Source organism: Hemibagrus wyckioides, linkage group LG02 (genome assembly GCF_019097595.1).
Source record: "Hemibagrus wyckioides isolate EC202008001 linkage group LG02, SWU_Hwy_1.0, whole genome shotgun sequence".
Lineage (NCBI taxonomy): Eukaryota > Metazoa > Chordata > Actinopteri > Siluriformes > Bagridae > Hemibagrus > Hemibagrus wyckioides.
Window position 1 is genome coordinate 17346785 of NC_080711.1, and position 27176 is coordinate 17373960.

General features: G+C 38.1%; 1 protein-coding gene across 1 annotated transcript in view; it reads left to right on the forward strand.

Moving 5' to 3' along the window:
* The first annotated feature begins 6073 nt into the window (after positions 1–6073).
* Positions 6074–27176, forward strand: part of LOC131363670 (cAMP-dependent protein kinase type I-beta regulatory subunit) — a 47672-nt gene continuing 26569 nt past the window's right edge. The window contains exons 1-3 of the mRNA XM_058406410.1: positions 6074–6369; positions 6972–7167; positions 19930–20100. Of these exons, the coding sequence (XP_058262393.1) occupies positions 6994–7167; positions 19930–20100 (345 nt within the window). The 5' untranslated portion in view covers positions 6074–6369; positions 6972–6993. The remainder of the gene's footprint in view (positions 6370–6971; positions 7168–19929; positions 20101–27176) is intronic.

Here is a 27176-nt window from a genome sequence, read left to right on the forward strand (position 1 = left end):
GCCACGTTTGTCACTTTGTTTTCTGAAGGTCAAAACTGTCAGCATTTACTTTAACGCCCAAAGAACAACAACAAGCAAGTTACCAAGTGGAGTGTATGCAGGCATGTTTAACTAAATGAAAGAGAGTGCATCCTACATTCATATCATTTGGGAGATGCCTTTACTCAGAAGGACTTGCATCTTTTTTTTTTTTATCATTTTATTATTTTTTTTAGCAAGGGCCTTGCTCAGGAGCCCAGGGCTGGTAGCTTGGCAGTTGTGGGATTTGAGCACACAACCTACCAATCCCTAAGCCAGCACCCTAACCACCGAGCAACAACTGATCACTCAAGTGACATGCTGGTAATTATTTTTGGACCCTGTTGTCTTTTATTTATTATTTATTCCACAGTGCTATTGAAGGCTTGAATCCAATTCAGAATGTCAGAAGGCACTGATATGGTCTTATGGGAAGCATTGTTTTCCTATAATAGCATTTATTTAAAAAAAAAATGTAAATTTATTAAAGAATGACACTTCATGCTATTTTAACCATTTATACATTGAAAGGGTTTTAGATGCTAGTAATCAGACTCGATTGAAAATTCAACAAAGGTGAGATGTCAGATGCAGATCATTTGAATCTGTATAAGTACTCCACACTTGACCAGGAAGGAGTAAAAGATCCTGTCTCTCTAATTTTAAAAGATCAAACATTGTTTTACAAGCATGCACATGTATTTATTTTAGTGCTTTCCAATAATTGTCACAATCGTGTAAGGTACATCAACGATAAAACAAAAACTATAATCTGTTTAGATGTGTTGTAATGTAGCATACATGAGCAGACCACAATCTCAGACATGTTATTTATGGATTTTTCTTGGTCCTATCCCTTAATTCCCACAACAATTGACAGTGCATCAGGCAGACAACTGGCAAATAATTATCATATCATGACATAATTATAAATAATCACCAAAATATAATCATACAGCATCAAATTTGTGTACTTGTTACAGTTACACATCATAACATAATCAACTATATAATCACAAAATCAATTTTTGCAAATTCTGATTACATTAATAAACATCCCTCAAAAATATCAAATTACCTTGACTTCCATTTAATTTCCATTTTTAAACAGTGATGTTCCATGTTCTACCCAGTTATTTAGTTATATAGAGGGTCACCCTTGGGGAAAGGTTATGCTAACATGCATCTTTTTTGTTCTCTGCAAAGAGGAGAGAGCAAAAGGAGTGAGAGAGGGCTCACCTGTTGTCAACGCTGTGCTGCCATCTTGGAGATGCTGGGCGAATGCAAATGTGGAAGCACTGACGGTGCTGTTTAGGGCTACAGCTTGACCTCTTTAGGTCTGGATACTCCAGCATTCTGTCAACGTGAACACGGGCACAACTTTGTTAGTTATGAGCTTGGCTTCCCTGGATATTAGTGGCAGCAGCTGGGCCACTCACTCCCATTCCAGCCAGCCCCCCACACACTCAGTAGCTCCAAGAATTCTTCTGTGTCTTCATGCATGTCAGGGTCTTTACAATTCCTCCCAGGAGTTAGTGCTCCTTTCTTGGTTCGGCAACTTGAGGCAGGCTTGAGAATTAACAGATCTTGCTTGCTCAATCAGTTCAATGACTTTGTGGTGTGTGTAGATAATTATGGAATAACTCAGAGTCAGCGTAGATGCCTTGTCTTATGTTTAGTATAAGCTGCAAGTATAAGCTGCAAGTATAAGCTGCTGATAGCATGGGGGGTAGCCTTGATCAACTTATCTAACACTATAATATATAATGGTTTGTTTCTTTCTGCCTTTACATGTGTCCTGCATCAATACTGCTGATTCATAGCCATCCACTCTGTTGGATACATACAAATGAAACAGTTTTGCATAGTCCAAAATTGCCAAACACCAGGCTGATTGAATTTCAAAGGCAATCAATGCATAAGTATTCCAAATCTAGGAAATTTTTAGTTTGGTTGTTCTGTCTGTCACATGCTAATACCCTCTAACTGTGCTGGGGCAATTGTCCTTGTATGCTTGTATGCTACCAGACACCTAAGACTGGGACTGACAGTACTGTAGTTTAGTGGACACTTTATGTCTAGCCTGGGCCAAACTGGTTGGTACCTTAATAGAGTCCCTATGCGAAGGAGGTGACGTAAACCATCAGGTCACTGACATATTTCAACAAGATACTATCCAATGAGAGATCCTTTAATTTCTCTATGTTCTTAAGATTTGATTTAACACATGAAGTGATAAAGAGTATGTGAAAGAAAATGTCTGCTCTCTTCTGCCAAGAAAAAAAGCAGAACACAGATCATTTACTTTAAAATATTAGGCATCAGGAGGAACATTAGTCAGCAATGTGTGTGGATTTGTAAACTCTCTGGCCAGTCAACCACTATAACTTTAACTGCATGTGGATAATTAATTAAATGCCATTTTGATTTGTCTGGCTTAGCAATAGGTAAGATTGTTGTATTACAGTAAGCAATTGTTTTTTAGTCATCAGTTGCATGGCTGCTACCTGTTGTTTGTACCTATCTCCTCCTCAGGACTCAAAGGATACTGGGACAATTTTGGTAAATGAGCATCCACTTAAAGCTGTATTCTAAGAGGACTGGCAGATTTAACTAAACCTACATGAGTGTCATGTTTGGACCACAATGTGAATGGCACCTGCCTTTACGTTTCTTGTAATAAATAAGACATTCTGTCTTTACAACAAAGGTCTCTGGCATTAGCGTCTACATATTGGATGGACTCTTGTGGAATTCCTGATAGTACTGAGGTGCAAAAAATCTTAATATAAGACTTGTAAACTAAGCGAAAGATAAGAAAGTGTTCTGCTACTTACATCATTGGTCTCATGCCCTTTGCCTCTCATACTTTACCACATTTAATATGGAGTACTGAACTCAGGACCTTAAACCAAATCATAAATTAAAACTGTCTGTACGCATGGCTGCTCCCTGTTTACCTATCACTATGTACTGGGACTTTTTCTCCATCAATATTTTCCTGCCCTTTTCTCTCAATCGCCAAATCTCACTGTGGCTCATAAATCATTATACAATGGTAAATAGATTTAGACGGTTGTGCTTCAGGAATCTGTGCAGTGATAAACTTTCCCAACTTAACAACTTTTTCAAACTACATTTCCTCCTGTTGCTTCTAACCAGAATACAGTAGCTGTTCATTTAGTAGTTAACAGCAATATATTATTTCCCTTGTTGTTTGTTAAGATTGGATGCTGACCCCATATACTGAATTGTAGGTCAAGATGGCATCAGCAAGTCTGAAGATTGGGATTAGTCAAAAAGTCAAACTCAGTCTCAAGCACCTGGCCTTTATCCGTACTCCATTGTTGACTGCAAAAAACTCCCAGCCCAAGGATTAAAGAACACTATCACTTTTTCATTTGCAAAGAGAGATTGAGGTATGATGTCTCCACCCACTGAGGTATGATACAGAAATTCCAGTAACCATTTGCTCTGAGAAACCACCCTGATTAAATAGACTCATGAGTCAAAGCTGAAGGGGGAAGGGGAGGGGTTAATCCCATGTACTCCTACTCCTACTGTAGTCTTAGTATAAGAAAAGTACAAGGACCAAATAACCACAAGAAAGAGTGGGAAAATTGAAGGCCTATGACCCAAATGCTGACATAAATATTAGTAGGGGGAGGGTAGAACTAGTCTCAGGTTGTCAACAAAGATAACTTGGGATTGTTTGGAACCTATAATGAGCTAGATTAACCAGAATGAGTTAAAACCCCATGACCAGAATGATTCACTGTTTTGGCAAAACTGTAGATCTTCATTTATTCAGTCTAGGGTTAGGGTTAGTCTTCTCGATGAAATGTGTTGAAATTAACACAATCAGGTCATGGTCTAACTAAATTCCAAACATTTCCATAAACCTTAGCATTATTTAATTTTAGTTTTTCCATATAATATGATATTAATATGATACTGCAACTAACAGAATTTAAGTGAAAAACAAGTGTTAAATGAAAAGCCCCTCCAAAATGATGAAGCCTGCCAAAAGGCCTTGCATCACCTCATCAAACCATGTGGCAAAATGTGTTATGATCCTCAGTCATCAGCCCAAGGTAGAATGTTTTGGGAGTAACCTTCTAAGATATGTTGGTGCAAAAACAAGAAGCTGATCATGGCTGTAAAAGTTAAGGAGAAGAGGAGGACCACCAAGATGTTCCCACAGTTGAGACAAAAAATGAAAAAGGATGAAGGATACAATGAATAGACACAAATGTGATTGAAAGATAAATAGATATTTTATTGTCATCATACAGTACAGGTACAAAATGCAGTTTAGCATCTACCAGGGTGCAAATAGTAACAATAGTACAAATCTTATTTTCCTTAAATTTACATGACCAGGTAACCTTTACAGTAGTCTAAGTCAAGCATCCCTAATCTTATCTGCAAAGGGCCGGTGTGGGTGCAGGTTTTCATTTCAATCAAGCAGGAGCCACACCTGATTCCACCTATTTAGTCAGTTGATCTTGACTTTCAGTAGACTCAGACATGGCTTCTGCTTGGTTGGAATGAAAACCTGCTGCAGAGATGTAAATATATTTTTAGGCCAGTCTTCTGCATAAAGCCACGAGTTCCTTACCCTGGGTACCACTCTCTGGGTGTTTTGCTGTCATAAGACTTTCATTTTAAAGCGACCAACAAATATAGCCATATGACAGCTCATGAAGCAAAGGTGTTTTATTTATTTAATTATTTATTTACTTGTCACTGAAGGCTATCTTTTCACTGTTTTATCTACCTTCTCTGGACACAAGCCTTTGAACATGGTAGATGCTGATTAAAGGTACTGGTTAAGTATCTTGAGACTAAGTACCTCCTGATCTTCTGTGAAAACATGCTGAGGACTACAGTAACCAACAAAGGGGTTCTCCAACACTCTTGTCTCCTCATTTTTTCTTCAGTATGATAAATCTATGGAGTGTCACATGACAGCTATGGATATCTCCTAGTCACACCTCTTATTAACTTGACTCTTATTACTTCATGTCCTGCCACTGACAAGACAGAAGCAGGTACACCTCTGTCTTTTTTTTGTGGCCTGTTTCTCATGATGCAGTAAATAGAATCATAAATGGGAATTGTGTAAATCTACATGTAGGATTTTAAATGAGAAATTGTAGATTAAATTGATACTTAATTAACACTTTACACCGTGATGAGAAATTTTACTTACACTAAGGTAGAATGATCTTCCTTTAATATTTTTAAAATTGTTTATATTTTGGTGCAATATTTGTTGTATTCAAAGTGTTGGTATGTCCTCCAATAAAGACAGGAAGTTTCAACATACCAGAGTAGCCTACATGGAAACTACTAAATAAGGTCTGGTTGTGCCCCGCTCTCCCCTACTTTTCATCTTATATAACATGATGATGCTCTCTTTTTCTGAAAGTGTAGGGCTGCTGAAAATCTGAAAACAACTCGCAACAGAAACGGATGAAAAACGCTTTGTAAAAAACACAGTTTAAATATATTCGGCTGATGGTTATTATAATGGTCAGATATTTTCAGCAGTATTCTTCAATAAACTCCCAGTAAGGACACATTGTAGGTGATGCAGATCACAGCAACTCTGTTAAAGTTAAAGCAGTATCCGTGATTGATAAAATCGTGGATTTAATTGAAATTCTTCAATATATGGACCTCTCATTCTGCTTAATAAAGACGAGTAAAATCACTACAGAAATGCTTGAGAATTGTGGTTTTGATTGCGTTGATGACGCAATGTTTCCTTTTCCTCAACACGTTTCTTAAGAAACTTATGTCCATGTTGCCTTCTGTTTATGGTTCCTACAATAATACTCGCATTTTTGGTGCGTTTTTCGCTGTCTAATTGGGTAAATTTTGGTGTTGTTTAATGCGATACTGCTCCCTAGAGGACACGCTCACGTTTATGTGCAGGCACGTGAAGACGTAATTCTGTGCGCACGTGCGCGCGCAACGGCTCGGTGTGCACGAGTACCTTCTGTGATTCGGGTGAGTGTGAGAACACGCAGTTTGTGGCGTTATCAAAATGTAAACACAAATATGCAAACACAAACCTAAACAGAACTCAAATCAGCACAAGATGATCCACGTATAGACTCCGTTATGTCATGGGCATTAAGTGTACATTAAAATAAGTGAATAAATATGTTTGTAATATATATTTGTAAAGCAGTTTTGAGGTTCAGCGCAGACGCATTGACGTCACTGACATCGAGGTATCAAGAGAGAGGAGAACTCCGCAGCAGGAGAAATAAACACCGGACAGTGTCCAGCGTTATTAGATCAAACCCGAGAGCTCCTTAGCACCTCCTGTATAAAACGGTAAGAGAAACGAGATTAATAATCGTGAAGCATTTGATTATGTTTGTATTAAGGCTCGTGATCTTTCCGCAGAATGAGAAGAATCGTGTTATCCCTGTGTAACCAGGGTCTTGGCAGGAAGTAGAACGTAGACTGAAAATGTGGAATACCGCGAGAGAATGCAGGATATACCAAGCGATGTTTTTGTTTGGCGCTGTGTAATTAATTCCTTATTAATAGACGCTTATCTCACGCTCGCAGTTTTATCTTAATGGATAACGGAAATGAAATGGCAGATTTCGGGAAGTCAGGGTAGCTTTATGTCTGATAATTACATGAGTGATACATCTGTAGACCTAAAACGAACGTTTTTAGAAATGGCAGGCAACGATTTCTTCTCTTTATATATTTAAATAAATCGTTGCCTGCCATTTCTAAAAACGGCAATATATAACACATCTACCATATATATATATACAATATATTATATCAATATTATTTTTGTAGTTTCTAATGCCATCTCCGCACATAAAAACCTGCAAGGCATCTGTTGATTTCATCTTTGTGGGTTGTGCTCTGTTGAATATGATACTGACTGACCCATTCTATTTTACCCTGTTCAGTTGTCTCTGAAGCAGTGCTAAGATGGCCACCTCCTCCCCCAGTCTTGAAGAGGATGAAAGTTTGAGGGGCTGTGAAGTTTTCGTGCAGAAACACAACATACAACAGATTCTCAAAGAGTGCATTGTCAATTTGTGCATTGCCAAACCCGAGCGTCCTATGAAGTTCCTACGGGAACACTTTGAAAAGCTGGAGAAGGTGCGTTCCTGAGACTAATTTCCTTTTACAATATCCTGCCATTGATAAGAAATCAATCATGGTAAGCCAAAATTATTTAGCTTGAATGTATTTTAAGTTGTGGATGCTATACTAATTGAAAAAGTTAACTTCGAACAGTGTGTTAACTTGCAACTAGTCTGCTTTTACTCAAGAGTTAACATGAAAGTGTTATATATACAAAGATCAGGCATAAAATTATGACCACCTGTCTAATATTGTATTGGTCCCCCTTTTGCTGCAAAAACATCCCTGACCTGTCGAGGCATGGACTCCACTAGATCCCTGAAGGTGTGCTGTGGTATCTGGCACCAAGATGTTAGCAGCAAATCCTTTTAGTCCGGTAAGGTGCAAGGTGGGGCCTCCATGGATTGCACTTGTTTGTTCAGCACATCCCACAGATGCGTGATTGAATTGAGATCTGAGGAATTTGGAGGCCAAGTCAACACTTCAAACCATTTCTGAACCATTTTTGCTTTATGACACAGCACATTTTCCTGCTGAAAGAGGCCATAGCCATCAGGGAATACCGTTTCCATGAAAGGTTGTTCATGGTCTGCAACAATGCTTAGGTAGGTGGTACCTGTCAAAGTAACATCCACATGGATGGCAGGACCCAAGTTTTCCCAGCAGAACATTGCCCAAAGCATGACACTGCCTTTGCCGGCTTGCCTTCTTCCCACAGTGCATCCTGGTGCCATGTGTTCCCCAGGTAAGCGACACACAGGCACCTGGACATCTACGTGATGTAAAAGAAAACATGATTCAACAGACCAGACCACCTTCTTCCATTGCTCTGTCCAGTTCTGATGCTCACGTGCTCATTGTTGGCGCTTTTGGGGCACTTTTTTTTCAGCAATTTGAGCAACGGTAGATCGTCTGTTGGATCGGACCACATGGGCCAGCCTTCACTCCCCACATGCATCAATGAGCCTTGACTGCTTATGACCCTGTCGCCGGTTCACCACTGTTTCTTCCTTGGACCACTTTTGATAGATACTGACCACTGCAGACCGGGAACACCCCACAAGAGCTGCAGTTTTGGAGATGCTCTGATCCAGTCGTCTAATCATCACAATTTGGCCCTGGTCAAACTCACTTAAATCCTTACACTTGCCCATTTTCCTGCTTCTAACACATCAAATTTGAATGCAAAATCTTCACTTGCCTAATATATCCTACCCAGTAATGTGCCATGATTAGGAGATAATCAGTATTATTCACTTCACCTGTCATAATGTTAAGCCTGATCAATGAATATATATATATATATATATATATATATATATATATATATATATATATGTGTGTGTGTGTGTGTGTGTGTGTGTGTGTGTGTGTGTGTGTGTGTGTGTGTGTATATATATACAGTAATACCTTGACTTACGAGTTTAATTCGTTCTGTGACCGAGCTCGTAACTCACTTTGCTCGTATATCAAATCAAATTTCTCCATTAAAATTCATAAATGCTATTAATCTGTTCCCCAAAAACCACACCAATTTTTTTTGTTATAAATAATGTATAAAACAATAATAATACATAATAAAAGAGAATATAAAGAAATAAACTGGTTTTATTAAAGTGTATTTACGTTGAAGATCAGACGAAGATGCTAGCGGAGATGGAGGAGGGTGGCGGAGTTTTCATTTCATGCTCTATCACTTAACTTACTCGCTACACACTTAATGCTACAATTAATTGCTAAATTTAACTTACACACTATGCTACACTTTATCGCTAAACTTAATTGCTACTTTTTAATTAAAAAAAAAAAAATTTTCACTTCACTTAATCATCTTCTTCACTGACTTTTGCCTTTTTCGCCACACTTTCCTCGCTTTCACTTGCAGGGCGTTTCAATAAAAACCTGTCCAAGGAGGTTTGTTTGTTCCTCCCTTTCAAAATGTTTGGATAATGAGTGAGGAAGTGTCGTTACACAAAACCACGTGAACTGACCGCTTGCTGGGCTACCTAGTGACGGGTGGCGTAAGCTCGCTCTCTCGTAACTCAGATCTCAGCTCTTATCTTAGAGCAAAAAATTGACCGAGCGACGGCTCGTATCTCAGAAAACTCGTAAGTTGAGTCACTCGTAAGTCAAGGTTTCACTGTATATACACACTACTCAGAAAAAGTTAAGGATATTCGGCTTTCGGGTGAAATTTCAGGATGCACCTAAAATGCACTATAACCTTTACAGGTGAACTTAATTTGACCTTGTCTACACTTTTGAATGCTCATGTCCAACTGTTCAGTGTTTCAGTACTTTTTGCATAACTTGCTGTTCTCTAACAAGGTGCTTAACGGCAAAATTCACAACTGGTGTTTGATCCATAAATCGACCAATGAATTTTCTGGTTCAATTAGAATTGGTATTTAAACTGTCCTCTTCATCATGCTGTTCACATTTTGACATCATGAGACCAAGACCACACCTAACAATTGATCAACAGTACCTCGCCATTGCGAGGCTTCAAACAGGATGTTCTCAGAGGGAAGTGGCCACTGAGCTTAGAGTGTCACAGAGTGTCATTAGCAGGTTGTGACAGAGATACAGAGAGACTGAAAGAGTCACAGAAAGGCATAGAAGTGGACGTCCTTTGGCCACATCCCACATTGATGACCGCTTCTTTGTGAACAGTGCCCTGCGGAACCTGATGATGAATGCCATTCAACTCCAGGCACATTTAAGGGAGGTGAAAGGCACCCAAGTGTCACATCAGACCATTTGAAACTGTTTACATCAGCGTGGTCTGCGTGCTAGATGACCTGCAAGGGCTGACCACACCACCAGGCATCTTGCATGGGCCAGGGAGCATTTACGCTGGACGAGGGACCAGTGGGCCTCACTGCTGTTCTCTGATGAAAGTTGATTCACGTTGAGCAGAAATGATGGCCGCCAACGATGTTGGAGACGTCAAGGAGAGCGCTATGCATCAGCCACTGTTGTCACCAGACGAGCCTTTGGTGGTGGTGTTACAGTCTGGGCAGGTGTGTCTACTCAATACAGAACTGCCCTACATCTTGTGAATGGTACAGTGACAAGCCAATACTACCTGAATAACAGCATTAATCCAGTCATTGTGCCCCTGCATGAACAACACAGGCCTAATTTCATCTTCATGGACGACAGTGCTCCAGCTCATCGAGGTCGCATCATTAGGGAGCGGCTGCTGGAGGCTGGGGTACCTCAAATGGAGTGGCCTGCACTTTCTCCAGACCTGAATCTCATAGAAAACCTATGGGATCAGCTGAGTCGCCGTGTAGAGGCTCGTAACCCTGCACCCCAGAACCTCAATGACCTGAGGGCCGCCCTTCAAGAAGAGTGGAATGCCATGCCTCAGCAGACAATAAGTTGACTTGTGAACAGCATGAGACGTTGTTGTCAAGCTGTAATTGATGGTCAAGGGCACATGACAAATTATTCAGACACTGACATTTTTTGTTGTGTTATACCCACCACTGTTGTTGGCTTTTGTTTCAATAAATTGTTTGAGATGAGGAAATCACCATTGCATGCTTCTACTTAAATGCCCTACTTTCATGATATAATATCACTGTAGCGTGAACTTTTTACATTTTCCATAAATTTCACCCAAAAGACAAATCTCCTTAACTTTTTCTGAGTAGTGTATATATACAGCTCTGGAAATAAGAGACCACTGCCCAATCTCCAGATTTGAACCCTATTGAAAACCTCTGGAATGTCAACAAGAGGAAGATGGATGGTCACAAACCATCAAGCAAAGCTAAGCTGTTTGCTTTTCTGCAAAAAGAGTGGTATAAAGTTACCCAACAGGAATGTGAAATTGGTGGAGATCATGTCAAAGCGCACGCAAATCAGGGTTATTCCACCAAATACTGATTTCTTAATGTTATTTAGCCAAAGCATTAACACAATTTGTTTACAAATTATTTGTATTTTGTTTTATTTGAGTTATTAAAGCTCTGCAAATACTGCATGATCTTGGGTTATTTTGATGTGTTGTCATTAAATATACACCCTAAATAACAATAGTTATATTTTGAATTTAGGAGAAATATTGTCAGCAGTTCACAAAAAATGAAACAAAACTTTTTATCTCACCAATACATGCACCTGTAAGAAAAAACATAAACAGATTATTTTGCAGTGGTCTCTTATTTTTTTCCAGAGCTGTATATATATATATATATATATATATATATATATATATATATATATACTGAACAAAATTATGAACGCAACACTTCTGTTTTTGCCCCCATTTTTCATGAGTTGAACTCAAAGATCTATGTACACAAAAGGAGAAGTGCTCACTAACAGATTTAGACAGATTTGTGAACAATATTTGAGAGACATAGGCCTTTTGTGTACATAGAAAAAGTCTTAGATCTTTGAGTTCAGCTTATTAAAAATGGGGGCAAAAACAGAAGTGTTGCATTTATAATTTTCTTCAACCCATATATATAAACACTGCTCAAAAATTAAAGGAACACTTTTTAATCAGAGTATAGCATCAAGTCAGTTAAACTCCTGGGGTATTGATCTGGTTAGTTAAGTAGCAGAGGTGGTTGTTAATCAGTTTCAGCTGCTTTGGTGTAAATGAAATTAACAACAGGTGCACTAGATGGTCAGTGACAATCCCCAAAACCTGTCTTTACAGGTGGAGGCCACTGACATTTTTTTCCCTGCTCATCTTTTCTGACTCTTTTTCACTAGTTTTGCATTTAGTTAGGGTCAGTGTCAGTACTGGTAGCATGAGGCGATACCTTGACCCTACAGAGGTTGCACAGGCAGTCCAAATCCTCCAGGATGGCACATCAGTACATGCCATTTCCAGAAGGTTTGCTATGTCTCCCAGCACAGTCTCAAGAGCACTGATAAGATTCCAGAAGACAGGAGGTTACTGTAGGAGAGCTGGACAGGGCCGTAGAAGGTCCTTAACCCATCAGCAGCACCTGTATCTGCTTCTTTGACAATAGAGACAATGGCACCCTGACTGCCATTAGGTATTCGGATGAAATCCTTGGACCCGTTGTCAGACCCTACGCTGGTGCAGTGGGTCCTGAGTCCCTCCTGGTGCATGACAATGCCCGGCCTCATGTGGCGAGAGTATGCAGGCAGTTCCTGGAGGATGAAGGAATTGACAGCATTGAATGGCTTACATGCTATCCTGACCTAAATCCAATATAACTCCTCTGGGACATTATGTTCTGTTCCATCGGACCCCTCCAGATTGCACATCAGACTGTCTAGGAGCTTAGTGGTGCCCTGGTCCAGATCTAGGAGGAAATACCCCAAGACACCATCCGTCATCTCATTAGGAGCATGCCCTGATGTTGTCAGGCATGCATACAAGCACGTGGGGACCATACAAACTACTGAGTACCATTTTGAGTTTCTGCAATGAAATTTCAGCAAAATGGACTAGTCTGCTGCATCATTTTTTCACTTTGATTTTCGGGGTGACTTTGAATTCAGCCCTCTGTAGGTTGATAATTTTCATTTCCATCAAATGGTGTGGCATCCTTTTGTTCCTAACACATTACCCAGTCCATATCAGTATATATATATCCAACATGATCTGATGTGTTTTCAAAGTGTTCCTTAAATTTTTGGAGCAGTATCCAAAACTTCAGTGATTTCACATTCCATAGGTATGAGCAAAATGTGAAGATTGAAAATGTGAACATTGAATTAGCAGAGTTTACATAAAATATTGCTATCCACACAACATAATGGGGGACATATCAGAGTTCAAAAGATGTCAAATTGTTGGTGTGCATCTGTAACCAGTAGAGCAAGTGTTTGTGGTGTATTGACAGCCACAACATCCAGGATAATATTGCCATACCACCATGCAACCAAGATTTTATCCATAAAAAAAACCCCATAAAAACACAGCTGCCCAACTCACTGCAGAATTAAATATGCACTTCACCAATACTGTTTATAAAAAGCTCCACAAGGTCAATATACATGGTCTATTCTATAGCCAAACGTTTGGTCACTGTGCCTATGCAAACTTTGGTCTCAGTGGTGCCACCAGTTGGGCTCTTAGGCTGGCTCAGATGTTGTGCATGGTATCTGCCAACAAGACATTAGTAGCAAATACATTCCTGTATGTTGCGAGGCGTGGCATCTTTGGATCAGATTTGTTTGTATGTCCAGCATTGGATTGTCAACACCTTGAAAACCATTCCTGAACAATTTTTGAAAGTGACAGGTGGATGCCAGCAAAGCAAAATTGTGAAACCAACAACTGTCACTAGCTTGTGGCTTTGTTCAAGTTCAAGGTTGATGCTTTCTTTGTCTATAAATGTGTATATGTATGTATGGGTGGATGAGTGGGTGGGCATGTCTTGCTAACTTTGCAAGCTATCCCCCTCCCCTCTTCCTAATTATAGAAGTGACTGAAATTTCAAGTAACTTTAGTTACTTGCAGATCACCAGGTTCCTCTCCAGTAGATGTTTAGCCACACCCCTGCTGCCATATTAGGGGTGTAACGCTTCACATTGGTTGACAATTTGAATCACCATACTGTCTTTACAATTTATTTTTCAAAATGTTTTGTACAATATTTGAATGAAGAAAAACTATGACTTGAAAGACTCATTTTTAATTGCTGAATCATAAGCATAAGAATAAATAAATAATAAATAAACAATAAATCAAAATGAATGAAAACATTTTAATTAAAAAAAAAAGTTTCATAAAAAACATACTATAGATTCACCATCTTAAAAATGAATAAATACATTTATACATTTTCCCAACAACTGGATTAAATAAACAGGATTTCTGACCTCATGAAGATGATTGAAACATGTGCTCTGTAGCAGAGCTGGAGGCATAATTTTAACCACGATTCCTGATAATGGAACAGGTTTGCAGTGAAACAATGTGATCACTTGAACAGCATGTGCTGTATATCGAATGTTTTAACTCTGTGGGCTGTGCAGATTGAGACCTCTCTTCAAACAGTGCAATTAGATTAGACATATAATTAATACAATACTGGAATTGCACCTTTCCACAATGCACATTTTTGTATTGTGATGCAATGATGCATCCTTAATAATACAATTTAATTATTAGGCAAGTTCGTATTGGGATCATATGTTATGTTTCGGGACAGTTCTCTTCTTCTTTAATCATATAAACCTAAAACTGAGTAGAGTCATTTTTAGGTGACATGTAATTACATCATGAGGGAGGGCATGACTTAATCACCTTATATGTGGGTGCTTAATTAATACTCAGCTTCTGTACTTAAACAGGACAAAAAAGAGATCTGATACTGAAAAGTCCAAAATCTTAAAATGCCTATAAGAATGGTGCGTCAGGTACTTGTTAGCTGTCACTGCCATCATTTACCAGAACTGCAAAGTCTACATTTGTGTCTCCCATAATACAAGGTGGTACGTGCATTGACACTCTGCTAAAGTAAGGAAGGCTGAAACACAATTCCCAACCCCCACTAAGTAAGAATCTTAAGATAAAGCATCAATCGTATTACAAGAAATATCTTATATAATATAAAGACTTTTTCATTTTTCAAAGAATTTATGGACAGATGAGATTAGATTGACCCTTGGACCAGACGCTTGGGGCCTGTGGCTTTATCAGTAATGCAAATGAAGCACCAGTTTGAGTCAGGTGCCAGCAATGGCGGGGAGGGATAAGGGTCAGCTATTTGTTAAACATTTCTAATTAGTTATTTATTAAACATTCTTGTTTTAAGTAATTCATAATATAGTCACCTAATAACTTCATGCACTAAATGATTGCCCTGAAAAGAAAGATTTTCCTTTACATTTAGTTTTTGATTCAAAAGAAATCTAATTTACTCATAGGATTGTATCTGATTGACAATGAAATAATTTTTTATGATCATTAATTGCCTAATAATTGTGCATGTGGTGTATGTACTCTATATGGCCAAAAGTATTTGGACATCTGACCATCACGCCCACAAAGCAAGGTCACTAAAAACATGATTTGCCAAGGTTGGTGTGGAAAATTTTTAGTGGCCTTACCAGAGCCATATTATAAAAAAGATTTGTAGTAGTAATTTTTCCTAGCTTTTTTCTTGTTACCTAACTTTTGTAAACAATAGTTATGACTGAATAGAACTCATCAGGAATACAAAAAGTTATTAGTTGTGTTAACTTGACATTAGAAGTTGTGCCCATTCAAATTTATTTTTCTGTAGAACTCAGATGTCTGAAGGTGATTGAACAATGTACTATATAATATTAAGTTATTGTTGCATGGCTAAACTGAAGCAAACACTTGATAAAATACAATTAATTATTAAATACAACCCTATGTTTCTTAAAGGAATGAAGATTATAGAAAATGTGAGATACACCAGGCAGGTCTTGGATATTGATTTAAGCTCCTGAGGTGTGAAGGAGACCTGTAGAGCTATAATGTGTCTGCGTGATAGCATGTCTGTTGTTTGTAGAAGGGAAATAAGTCATTCACAATTACTCTTGATTTCTTACAGATAATAATTGAGTCTCAATGAGGTCAGAAAAAAATGTCACAAGAATGAATTCTTATGCTTTTTTTCCCCTTTTAGCTCATATATACATATCATAGCATTAAATCTAAATAAATGTAGATTGAGCAAAATGACTAAAATGCTTCCTTAAATCCGTAAATGTGTGTCACATTAATTATAAAGATTTACAGATGTAACATCTAATACCGAATAACTCATAAGTATAGGAATCCTCATCAGAATTGTCTAGGAAATTTTTCATCTTATCTGCAAGATCTTTTTGCTTGATTCAATTTGACGAGGATGTTGATATTTTTATGTGTTATTTTTATCCACACGTAATACTTTGGAATGCTGCAAAAACCTGAGAGAATGAAATAAAAAAAAAAATCTAAACATTAAAGTCTATAAACAATTTGGGCAAAAGTATGTACAAACAAATTAATGTAACTTATTTGCTCCTCCAAAAAGTGGCTATGATTTTCATGTGCGCTTTTGTCATGTCCATGTTTTTCTTCACTTCAAACTTAAGCTGTTCCCTTTCACATGGTGGCTGAGAAGTGCAAAACAAACAAAATAACAAATTAGAAAACACAATAACAAATCCGAATTCACAACGACAGTTCAGACAAACTGTAAAAGGTAGGTATAGTTTGTGAATGGAATTCTTACTTGATTAAACGAGACATCTGTCACTCATGATATACAAGTAGGAAATTGTGTATCTAAATTTTATTTCTTGTACATGTGTGGAGTTCTGCATTCTATTTAAATATTTTTTTAGAAAGTGGAATTCATTCAGTACATTCATATGCCGTGATTTTGCATATACTGATAATGTATCATGTCATAAAGTACGCAGGTATGTTTTGTAGCCCAAACTGTTGGAGATTAAACAATGTAAGGAGCGTTATAAGAGCAGAGCTGTGTTCAAATAGACACGAATCAACATTCTACTGCTGGAGCCAGCTGTACTTCCTGTATATCTTGAGTGACAGATGTCTCAACAATCAGCGTTAAGAATTCCATTCACAAACTATACCTACCTTTTTTGTTTTGTCTATATTGTTCATGTGTTTTTGGATTTGTTAATTTGTTTTGCACTTCTCGGCCACCATACTTTCATGTTCCAAATGCAGCATCATTCACACCAGCAAGATTGTCTGAAAGAAAGTTGAAATCTGATCTTTTTGGTTTCTTCTGAGGATCTCCTTGAACCATCAGTCCTAGCTCTGAGCTCAGGGCTACATCCAGCATTATACAATTTTTGCCTGTAATTTCCCATTTTTAATTTTAAACTCATCTTCCAGCCTTTGCATCCTGTGTCACAGCTAAGCTCCCTTAGACATGGATGTCAGAACTATCTAACTAACTGTCATTTTAGCAAAATTTGCATGGACCCTGTACAGATGAGTTTTAAGTCCACCTGGTGTATTGAAAGTGCAGACCCAATTAGGGAATAGTTTGGAATCAAACAGACATGTATCATAATAGTAGCCAGTATAATATAGAAAAAGAAGTAGAAGATAAATTGTGGCCATAAAGGGATGCACATGGTCAGCAACAATATTCAAATAGGCATTATTATTTGGTGTTAACAGGCTCAAAGATTTCCAAGAGAACATTCCCCACACCATTTCACCACCTCCACCAGCTTAGACTTTTGACACAAGGCTGGTTGGTTCTATGGCTTCATACTGTTAGTGCTGGATTCTGAACCTATCAAGATTCAACAGACCTACATTTTTCTAGTTTTCCACTGTCCAGTTTTGGTGATCCTGCCATCATTTGTTTAAATTTTTATTATAGATTGCAAGATAAAGTCCAAAGTATGGCTATATGTAATTTATTTCATGTCAGTGGTTTGATCATGCTGCCTCTATTTGTTGTCATGATTTTGTTTTGTCTCCATTAAAATTCCATACTAACACTGCAACTTGAAGAAAATTACTTGTGGCTTAGAAGCTCATATTTTGGGTCAGTCATATTTTAATGGTAAGTGAGTCTTAGAGTTGTAATCAGGAATTAGGTGAGCATCAGTATTAATGAGCATGGTGTGTGTGTGTGTGTGTGGGGTAGTCCAAAAAGTACATGTTTGTGGTTTGAGGTGCATTTTGGAAAATGTTCTTGAATACCAATTCCAGCGCTGACATGTTAATGCACCAGTAATTATACAGTACATTCACATGCATAGCACATACAGACCTAATTTACATAACACCCCAAAGTGGCTCAATATTATTCAGATCTGGTGACTGTGCAGGCCATGGAGCTGTTCAACTTCACGTTCATATTCATCAAACCACTTTGTCTTGCTGTGTGTATTGGTTCATTATCATCCTGATACACAGCACCTCCTTCAGAATTGTGAAATCTATAATGCTATACTTTCTCCGAAGTGTCCGTCAAATGCTCCAAAATAATAGGACAGCACTTCACAGTTCAGATGGATAATGACCCAAAAGTACTGGCAAAGCATGGGAAGGGAAGAAACTTAGCATTTGATAAAGTCTATGGGAAATTATTGACTGCCAAGGATTTGCATCCAAATATATAACAATATTTCTTATATATGTTACAATAGCATGATATAAAACTTGTGACTTGTGACAAAACCAAAATTGTGAAATCTGAACTTTTATGATTTCATAAAATGCATAATGTTAAAAAGTCAGTATTATGGTGTTTCATTTTGCTTCTTTGTAAAATACATTTAAGACGCTTTCCAAAGGTTTTTTGAGCTTGGCTTTGGGTATTCTCTCCAATTTATTCACAATATTTTAGACCTACTATATTTTTGATCACAGGAGTATTAGTGAGGTTGGTGAGAATAAGAGTTTGTGACCACAGAAACTTTGCTCACCATTTCATATTTGACCAACATTCAGGAATAAGGATGCTCTGTAAAACAGATATATGGTATAATGCCTTTGCTTATATTCTAATCTCAGCAATATTGTAAATAAATAAAGGTTAATAAAAGTTTTAGTAGCTCATGGTTATGTTCTGCGCCCCCCCCCCTCCAAACGCTTGGCAACTATTAAATACGGATGTATATATCAATTTAAATTATTTATCTGCTTGCCTATCCCATCCCTTATGACATACCTTACCATTATGTCCAAATATACAACATAAACTGTGTTTTGTGAAGTCAGTATAAATGTAGCCAGTGATGTTGGGTAAAAGTTACTAGCAGAATTCTTCCATAAGATGGCTCTGTGCAGTCCAGTGAAGTTGTTCTACACCAAACTCTGTAAGTGCATTTTTTTAAAGAGAGGCAGGAAATGGCCTTTCACAAACTATTGCAAAAAGGACATGCAATTCCTTAATATGGCACTGTATCCTAAATTCTGTATCCTGTTAGATGTGAGGTGGGTAAGGAGGCAAGTAGTGGGTAGTAGAGTATGGGTTATCAATACAATGTAACATCTGGAAAGGGAGGCAGGCAGGCATATGCTGGTATATGCAGATTTATGAATGTAAATGTATAAGCTTTATTTGTTTTGTTGATAAATACATTTGCATCACATTTTTGTTGCCTTATAAGTTAATTCTTTTTAATTGCTTTATTCAAGGAATAAAAAGAGGCGTGTGTAATAAGACCCTGCATCAAGTTACAATGTGATTGTGTTGACAGATGAAGCTGTCTGGCACCCCTAAGGCCAGAGAGTGAACCATGGCTACCAGAATGTGCTATTGAAAAATTCATGTTAAACTTGTCTGTTCAAAGGGTAAAGGAGCTTACACAAAAGACAAACTCGTGGCCCACAAATAGGCTTCCTGGCAAAACCATATACGTGGAAGTATAGGCAAGTCGGCTTGGACCTGAGAACATCATTTGAAGTCATATGTATAAAAGTTGGTGTGTTCTATTTTTTGAGTATAGGCAGCTGCAGTAAATATATAATGCAGTTTAATATAGCCTGTATACACCTTTTAAAAGATTATGCTATTAAATTAATGGTATGCAGGGAGTACAGTATTCCAGTAGCTCCAGAGACCCCCATAAAATCTTGGGAACCTCTCATTTCATTTTTATAACATACCTTTGGTATAGCACTACAGGTGAAATTTCTAAATGAAGTGTCAGATTAACTGCCATTGATGTTTTTTCTGCAATACCATGGGCAAACGTGTCTAACATACTCAAACTAATATGTTTGACACCAACAATCCTGCAACAGTCAAATTTTTCTGTATGTAATCTCTTCATTTCTTTTTATCTTTCTTCTTCTCTGTCTCTCTATAGGAGGAAAGCAAGCAAATCCTAGCACGACAGAAGTCTAACTCTCAATCCGATTCACATGATGATGAAGTTTCTCCTCCTCCACTAAATCCTGTGGTGAAGGCCCGCCGCAGGAGAGGGGGAGTCAGTGCAGAGGTCTATACAGAGGAGGATGCAGTCAGCTATGTCAGGAAGGTAAGATACACACACAGTAGCACAAATTAATATTTGACTATTTACTCATAATGCAAAGTCTTAAGTCCTGTCCTTTTATTACAACCAGATTTTGTGGATGTATAGTCATGTGGAAAAAACTAGGACACTCCATGACATACCTAAACATATGAGCATTTAATCTTCATTTTAACAAAATTCAAAAGATTCAAGTAATATAACTAAACAAATAAAACCAAAGAAAAGTCTCTTTTAAATGATCTGTAAAATGTAATTTTAAAAAATCCAAATTCTTGTAAGGAAAAAGTAAGGACACCCCCATATGTATTTGTATTTAAAATGGATAAAATTACCTACAGGTGTATCACATCAGGTGCAAATTATTAGAACTTTGTTACAGGGCATTTTGAAGGAGGCTTGCCTTATTTAAACCTCAGACATTTAGCTTGGTTTGCTCTTAATTGTTGAAGTGAGAGGCATCACCATGGTGAGATCCAAAGAGCTCTCTGAGGCCAAGAAGAAAGAAGATTGTCGCTGCTTATGAGTCTGGTAAGGTATATAAAAAGATCTCAAAAGAATTTGCAATCAGCCATTCCATTGTCCAGAAAATCATTTACAAGTGGAGAACATTTAAAACAACTGCCAACATGGCCAGGTCAGGTCATCCAAGCAAATTCACCCCAAAAGCAGACTGCAAGATGCTTAAAGACATCTCCAAAAACCCTAAAATATCATCACGGGACCTACAGCAAGCTTTTACTACAGTTTAAGTGAATGAATCTACAATCAGAAAGAGACTACACAACTTTAATTATTATGAGAGGTATGCAAGAAGGAAACCTTTGCTGTCTAAAAAATATAAGTTTCCCAAAGAAAACAGAGACAAAGGCCAAGACTTCCGGAATAATGTTCTTTGGAAAGATGAGTCTAAAATTGAATTATTTGGACACCATAACAGGGCATGTTTGGCATAAATTAGAGCATTTCAGCAAATGAACCTATGACCAACTATGTTACGAACTATGAAACATGGAGGTGGAAATGTTATGGTTTGGAGATGCTTTGCTGCAGCAGGACCTGGCCAGCTCACCATCATAGAATTCATTATGAATTCTACATTGTATCAGAAGGTGCTTGAGGAACATGTAAGACCATCTGTCAAAAAAAAAAGAAAGAAGTGGAACTGAACCTGAAAATGACCCAAAACTGACTGAAAAGTAAAAAATGGAAAATTCTGGAATGGCCAAGTTAAAGCCCATTTCTAAATCCTATTGAGATCCTGTAGGGTGATTTGAAACAGACTGTGCATGAAATAAACCCCCCAAATATCACACAGCTGGTAGATGGCTACAAGAAACAAGAAACTACAAGAAACGTCTCATTAAGGTTATTTCAGCCAATGGGGGAAACACTAGCTATTAGGGCATAGGGTGTCCTAACTGTTTCTTCAGGTGTCTTTTGTTTAATAAGTGAAAACAAAGTGATATTTTGTTGTTTACATGCAATTACATCACTTCATCACATCTACTGGTACAAGATCAGAAATCGACATGTTTACATTTCTTAATAAAGGACTGAATATTCAGTGGGATGTCCTAATTTTTTCACTTGACTGTAAAATATATGTCACAACATATAAATAGGCTACTCCAGTCATCTACTAGCTAAATAAATCTAACTTAATTATTTGATCCATAACAAATCAAGCCAAAGATCTCAGTTGTTGCTAATAAGTGTGAATTAAGACATTACAGAATTATTAACTTTACAGAATACTTAAAATCAGTAAAATGTAAATTCGACGAACAGATTGATTGGGAAGAGACAAGGAATTAACAGATTTGAGCAGGGTCCATCAAACACAGGATAAACACATGAAAAAAAAATCTTAAAACTTGATTCTTTATTAAATCTTGTAATATTATAATCTGTTATAAATCCTGATTTAAGTGATATGTGTATATGTTGTTCACCTGTAAAGTGCAATGCATGTTCCTAACACTATGATATCCACAAAACTTAACAAAAATTTAAAACTGTATCTTGGCTGACATACTGAATCTAAAGTGTTGCACAGCCATTGCACAGCCACAAGATAGCATGACTAAATAAATACAGCTTTCATTCACTTGCAAAAAAATCATACCAGTCTTTAAAGATATTGTCCCTCTTAAGGGTAAATGTCCTGTACCAAATTGTCCATTGATACATTTATTTATGGTTTGCTCTGTCAGTCAGTAGAAATCATTTTAAGTATAGGTTCATTTGTTGGTGTTACTACAAAGCTAGCCTAGCTACATCGACTTTGTGCTGTGTCCCACTTATCACTACTGGCCTGTAAAGAACAATAAAATCATGAGACAGGCAACAGTGGTCTGGTTTCCTTCCCTCACTTTGGCTGGACTGAAGGAGAGGGATGGCTGCAGGTAATAAAAAAATTGGGAGGCATAAAGTCCATAAAGAAAATAAAACAAAGATCAAAACCAGAAGTAGTCACAATTACAAGGCTCCTACATAAGTGGAACACACTACACTGAGCAATACTCCCCATCACTTGAGTGTTCAGAGTTTGTATATATACAATTGTTCACTTGTGCAGCATACTTTAGGTGGTGGTGTGTTTTCTTTCACACCAGGGGGAGGAATCAGGCAGAGATAATGACAGTGTTGTTAAGAGCTTTGGGTAAAATCTGTGACAAAGTCCATCTCAAAGTGAGAGCATGTACAGTATGTACACGAGAAGATGAACTTGAATTGTCAGAAAACATACAGGGCTGCCAGTAATTGCATTGTAGAAGCTGGGTTGATTTATGCCTGAATGTCCTATAGTTTGGGAGGTGTATGCTCACATTATGAATTTTCTGCTGTTTGGACGTTGAGATGTCATTGAAGGACATTGTTAATCTCTTGTTTCACTTCCCAAGATAAAGCATCTATGAAATGGTACTGGGACAAGAAACCCAGAGTTTCTTGTGCACAGAACAGAAACCTGACAAAGAACAGAAACCTGACAAAGAAAAGTGCACTTTTAGCTTGTGGAGGATTCAGGCTTTTAAGAGTTTTCCTTATATATTCCTTTTCATTCTTGTAGAAACTTTTAATGGAGGCAATGCATCCTCCAACCAGTGATGCCACTCCACCATGACCAGATCCCTGTTATTTGTTAAAAAGACAAGCACTGGATATCTGCAGTTTTGGCTCTCTCTCCTACTCCTATTTTAGAGGCACCTACCTCAATGGTGAACTGCTTGGATTGATCATGGTGTTTTAAGGCTTGGTCCTTGGTTTGTGGCTGCATTACATCAGAGCCTTTTGGGCCCTTGGTTGCTCAGTGATGTGAATAAGACTATGATGAAGAAACCCCAGATGATCTCATTTAAAAACCCTAGGAACCAGTAGGAACCAAGAGTTGTTTCTTCAGGTCAGGGGTGATAGAATCTGTTGGACACGAATATCCTTGTATGGGGAATAAATAACAACATTGTCAGTGAAAGTGATTACAAACCTCCCAAGCATCACTGATGAGGCATGGGAATCCCAATGGAGCACAAGGTAGCCCATCACACAGTACTCAAAGTGAGCAGAGATGGTGCTAAATGCCTTCAACTTCAACCTCGCCCTTATGGATAGTCATATGCACTGTGCAAGTGCAGTTTCATGAATATCCTAGCATTGCAAAGCTATTCCATTGCCGATGGGAACAGGGTAGTGGGCCACAGTACTTGACTATGATTTAAGCCCACAGTTTTCTCCAAGAAGGAGAAGAATCTAAAAGCATCGACCACCCCTTTTTTCTCTATTAAGATGAAGCTTGCAGATGCTGGAGAATATGGTAGATGCAGGTGCAAAGTGGCATGGTACTGTACAGTGAGCTCAAAGGTACAAATATATGAATGATGGGGAGGAAGGCCACTGGCTTTAGCCTTACTAAACACGCCTTAAACTGATACTCTAGTGGGATTTCTACCTTGAATTTGGTTTCAGGGCTCTTAGCTGAAATGGATACAGCCAAGAGAGTAGGGGTCTGAAGATGCATGAGACGGTGAGTGGACCTGTGGACCAGTGATTGATTTTTTTCTCATTCCAGAAGAACTGGGGGTCATGAGTACACATCAGCTGGAGTCCCTGCATGCTTACAGTTATGCCCAGACCAAACCATGCTCTGTTTATATGCTGATGCTTAATACTGTTAATGTAAAAAAAAAAAAATAAGCAATTTAACTTAAGAATGTAATCTATATATAAGTGCATATATAATCTATATAAGTGCATTAATCCAAGCAAATTGTATGATAATAGTCTTATTATGTACAATAATATAAGCACACTTAAGAACACAAAAAGGATACAAATGTTTTTCAGAAATTATGGGCCTTTCACAAATAGGGGCATTGGTGGCTCTGTGGTAGGTTTCTCGCCTACCATGCGGAAGGCCCAGGTTCGAGTCTGAGACTGGAAATGGAACCCTGCAAAAAAAAAATGTGAACCAAATGGTCTGTGTGGGTAACAATGATTGTGTGTTCTGTGGAATTGAACAAATTAATAATTTTGCAGTGTGCTGATGCAACTGGTCAAGCAAATATTTCTGCTTTATTTCTGTTAGGATTTGCAAACTTTATTGTTGGTTCATCTGCAATTACAGTTCAGTGACCTCCCCAGTCACTCAACTCCTTCGGGGGAACCCCAGGAAACTGCAGTGGATGGAACACTCCAAAGGTGCTTTTGAAAAACTAAAAACCTGCTGTACAACAGTCCCTATTCTGAAACACCCAGACCTAAGTACACCATTCATAGTGGAAGTGGATGCCTCTAGCTGTGGAATTGGGGTGGTCCTCTCCCAGTGGCATGGCAAACTGGTTAAACTCTTCCCTTGTGCCTTCTATTTGTGCAAATTAGCTCCTTCTGAAGCCAACTATGACATTGGCAACCATGAGCTATTGTCCATTAAGGAGGCCTTACAAGAATGGCGACACTGGCTCGAAGGAGCGAAACACCCCTTCCAGGTGATCACCAACCACAAGTATCTAGAATACATTAAAAATGCCAAGCAACTCAACCCCTGCCAGGCCCAATGGGTTCTGTTGTTTACACACATTCAATATACTGTTACCTGCCATCACAGGACGAAGAACAGAAAAGCTGACGCCCTTTCACTTCGCCACGGCCCAGTTTCTCAACCCACATGCCCTGACTCCATTCTGCCATCATCCATAATCCTTGCTCCTGTTTGATGTGACTTAATGGAGGAGATTCGTCAAGCTCAATGACTCGAGCCCCCACCTTCGGAGTGTCCCCACTTTAAACACTATGTACCCCATGATTTACGTCACCAGGTTATTCACTGGGCCCACACAGCACTCGGAAGCACTCCTGGTGCCTCAACGTCCTTAGCTGCACCTCTCTATCAACTTCATCACAGACCTCCCTAGCAACGTATCAGTGACATGCAAATGACATCCAGTCCTTACCTTATTTGTCCTTGCCATATTTTGCACAGATCATCTTCAGATTGAAGTACACAAAATAATCAGTGGTTTTTAGATATTAAGCAGTTCATCCATAACATGTGAGCAACTTTGACAATGAAGGTGTAAAACAGGAATTGAGGTCTTATTTTTAAGGGTGCTTTCTCCAGACTGCATGTTTCAGCTTTTTTCCAGAAATCACTTGATTATAGTGATTGCCTCAAAAGTTTTTTGCAATTTTTTTTTTTTTTACATTTTTTTTTATTATTTATTATTTCTTTTGTCAGTTTAAAGTTATTTTAGTGACCATTGTCGGTTTTTCTTTCTTTAATGGAAGGGTCCCAACAATTTTGTCCATGTGTGTATAATTAGTATTTATTCATTTAGTTTTGACATTCGTGTATTCTAATAACAAAGTCTGGTTAAATCATTCCGAACATGACAAATATTAATCATACACTCAACATGGTTTGAACTTACAAAAGGAAATAAAAATTAAAAGACGTCCATCCATACCAAAATTATACAAGTGCAGTAAGAAGACAACCTCTATATTAATGCAATTGATGACAAGCACTAAATTTAAATCAGTTTTTATTCGTTATAATAAACAGTAGTCTATCATTCATATTAGTATTTTATCAGTGTCTAGAGAAATATGTTTTTCACAAAGGTGAAATAATATTTCACTTGGATGTTTCAAGAATTGACCACTAGATGTCAGTCAAAGCACACAAATGAATGTGGATGTGCATCATCGTCATCATCATCATCATCATCATCATAATAATAATAATAATGATAATAATAATAATAATAATAATAATAATAATAATAATAATATTAATCCCTTTTATTATTATTGTTGCTATAATTACAATCAAAAAGTGGTGCATAATGCTTAACCCATTAGTGGCTACTGATGTTCCATGTCTATGGCAGCCCCTATAACCAAATGGTAAAAGGTTTGAAATTTGACACACTAATTGGGCACAGTGCCTGTAGTCATATCACCAGCCTACAAATGTGCCTACAGATTTTCTGTGCAGATTTTCTGTGTCTGTTATGTCCTCCACTTGGTCATAAGCAGGCTGCAGACACAGCACCCATAGGCACGCTTTCTTATCTTTGGGGACTTCATTCATGCCTCTCCTTCCCACACACTGCCCACTTTCATTTAGTATGTCACGTGTGCCCCCCACCCCATGCACAGCATTGCTCCTTTCTCCAGCAACAAACCCTGGATTACTCCTGATATAAAGACAAAGAAGAACTGAGGGCTATGCAGAAGGAGCGGAGTTGGAAGATCAGGGTAGGCAAAGCCTGCTACTGGAGAATGTTGGAGGATCAGCTGTAACAGAATGGTATCAGTGAAATGTGCAAAGGCCTAAAAGCAATCCCAGGCCACATGAAAACTGACTCCCAGTCTGTGGGATCTGAAGTGGGTGAATGAGCAATAAAGAGGCAAATGAAATGTTCAACTTGTTTCATTAACCACTGGCTGAAAAATTAAAGTTAAGCTGCATGGCTCCAGCCAACTCCAGGCAGTCCAATGTTGGCTATATGCTCCGTATTTTCAGTTAAAATACTGGTTAAACATGAGAGCAAAACTGCTTTGCATGACCAAATAAA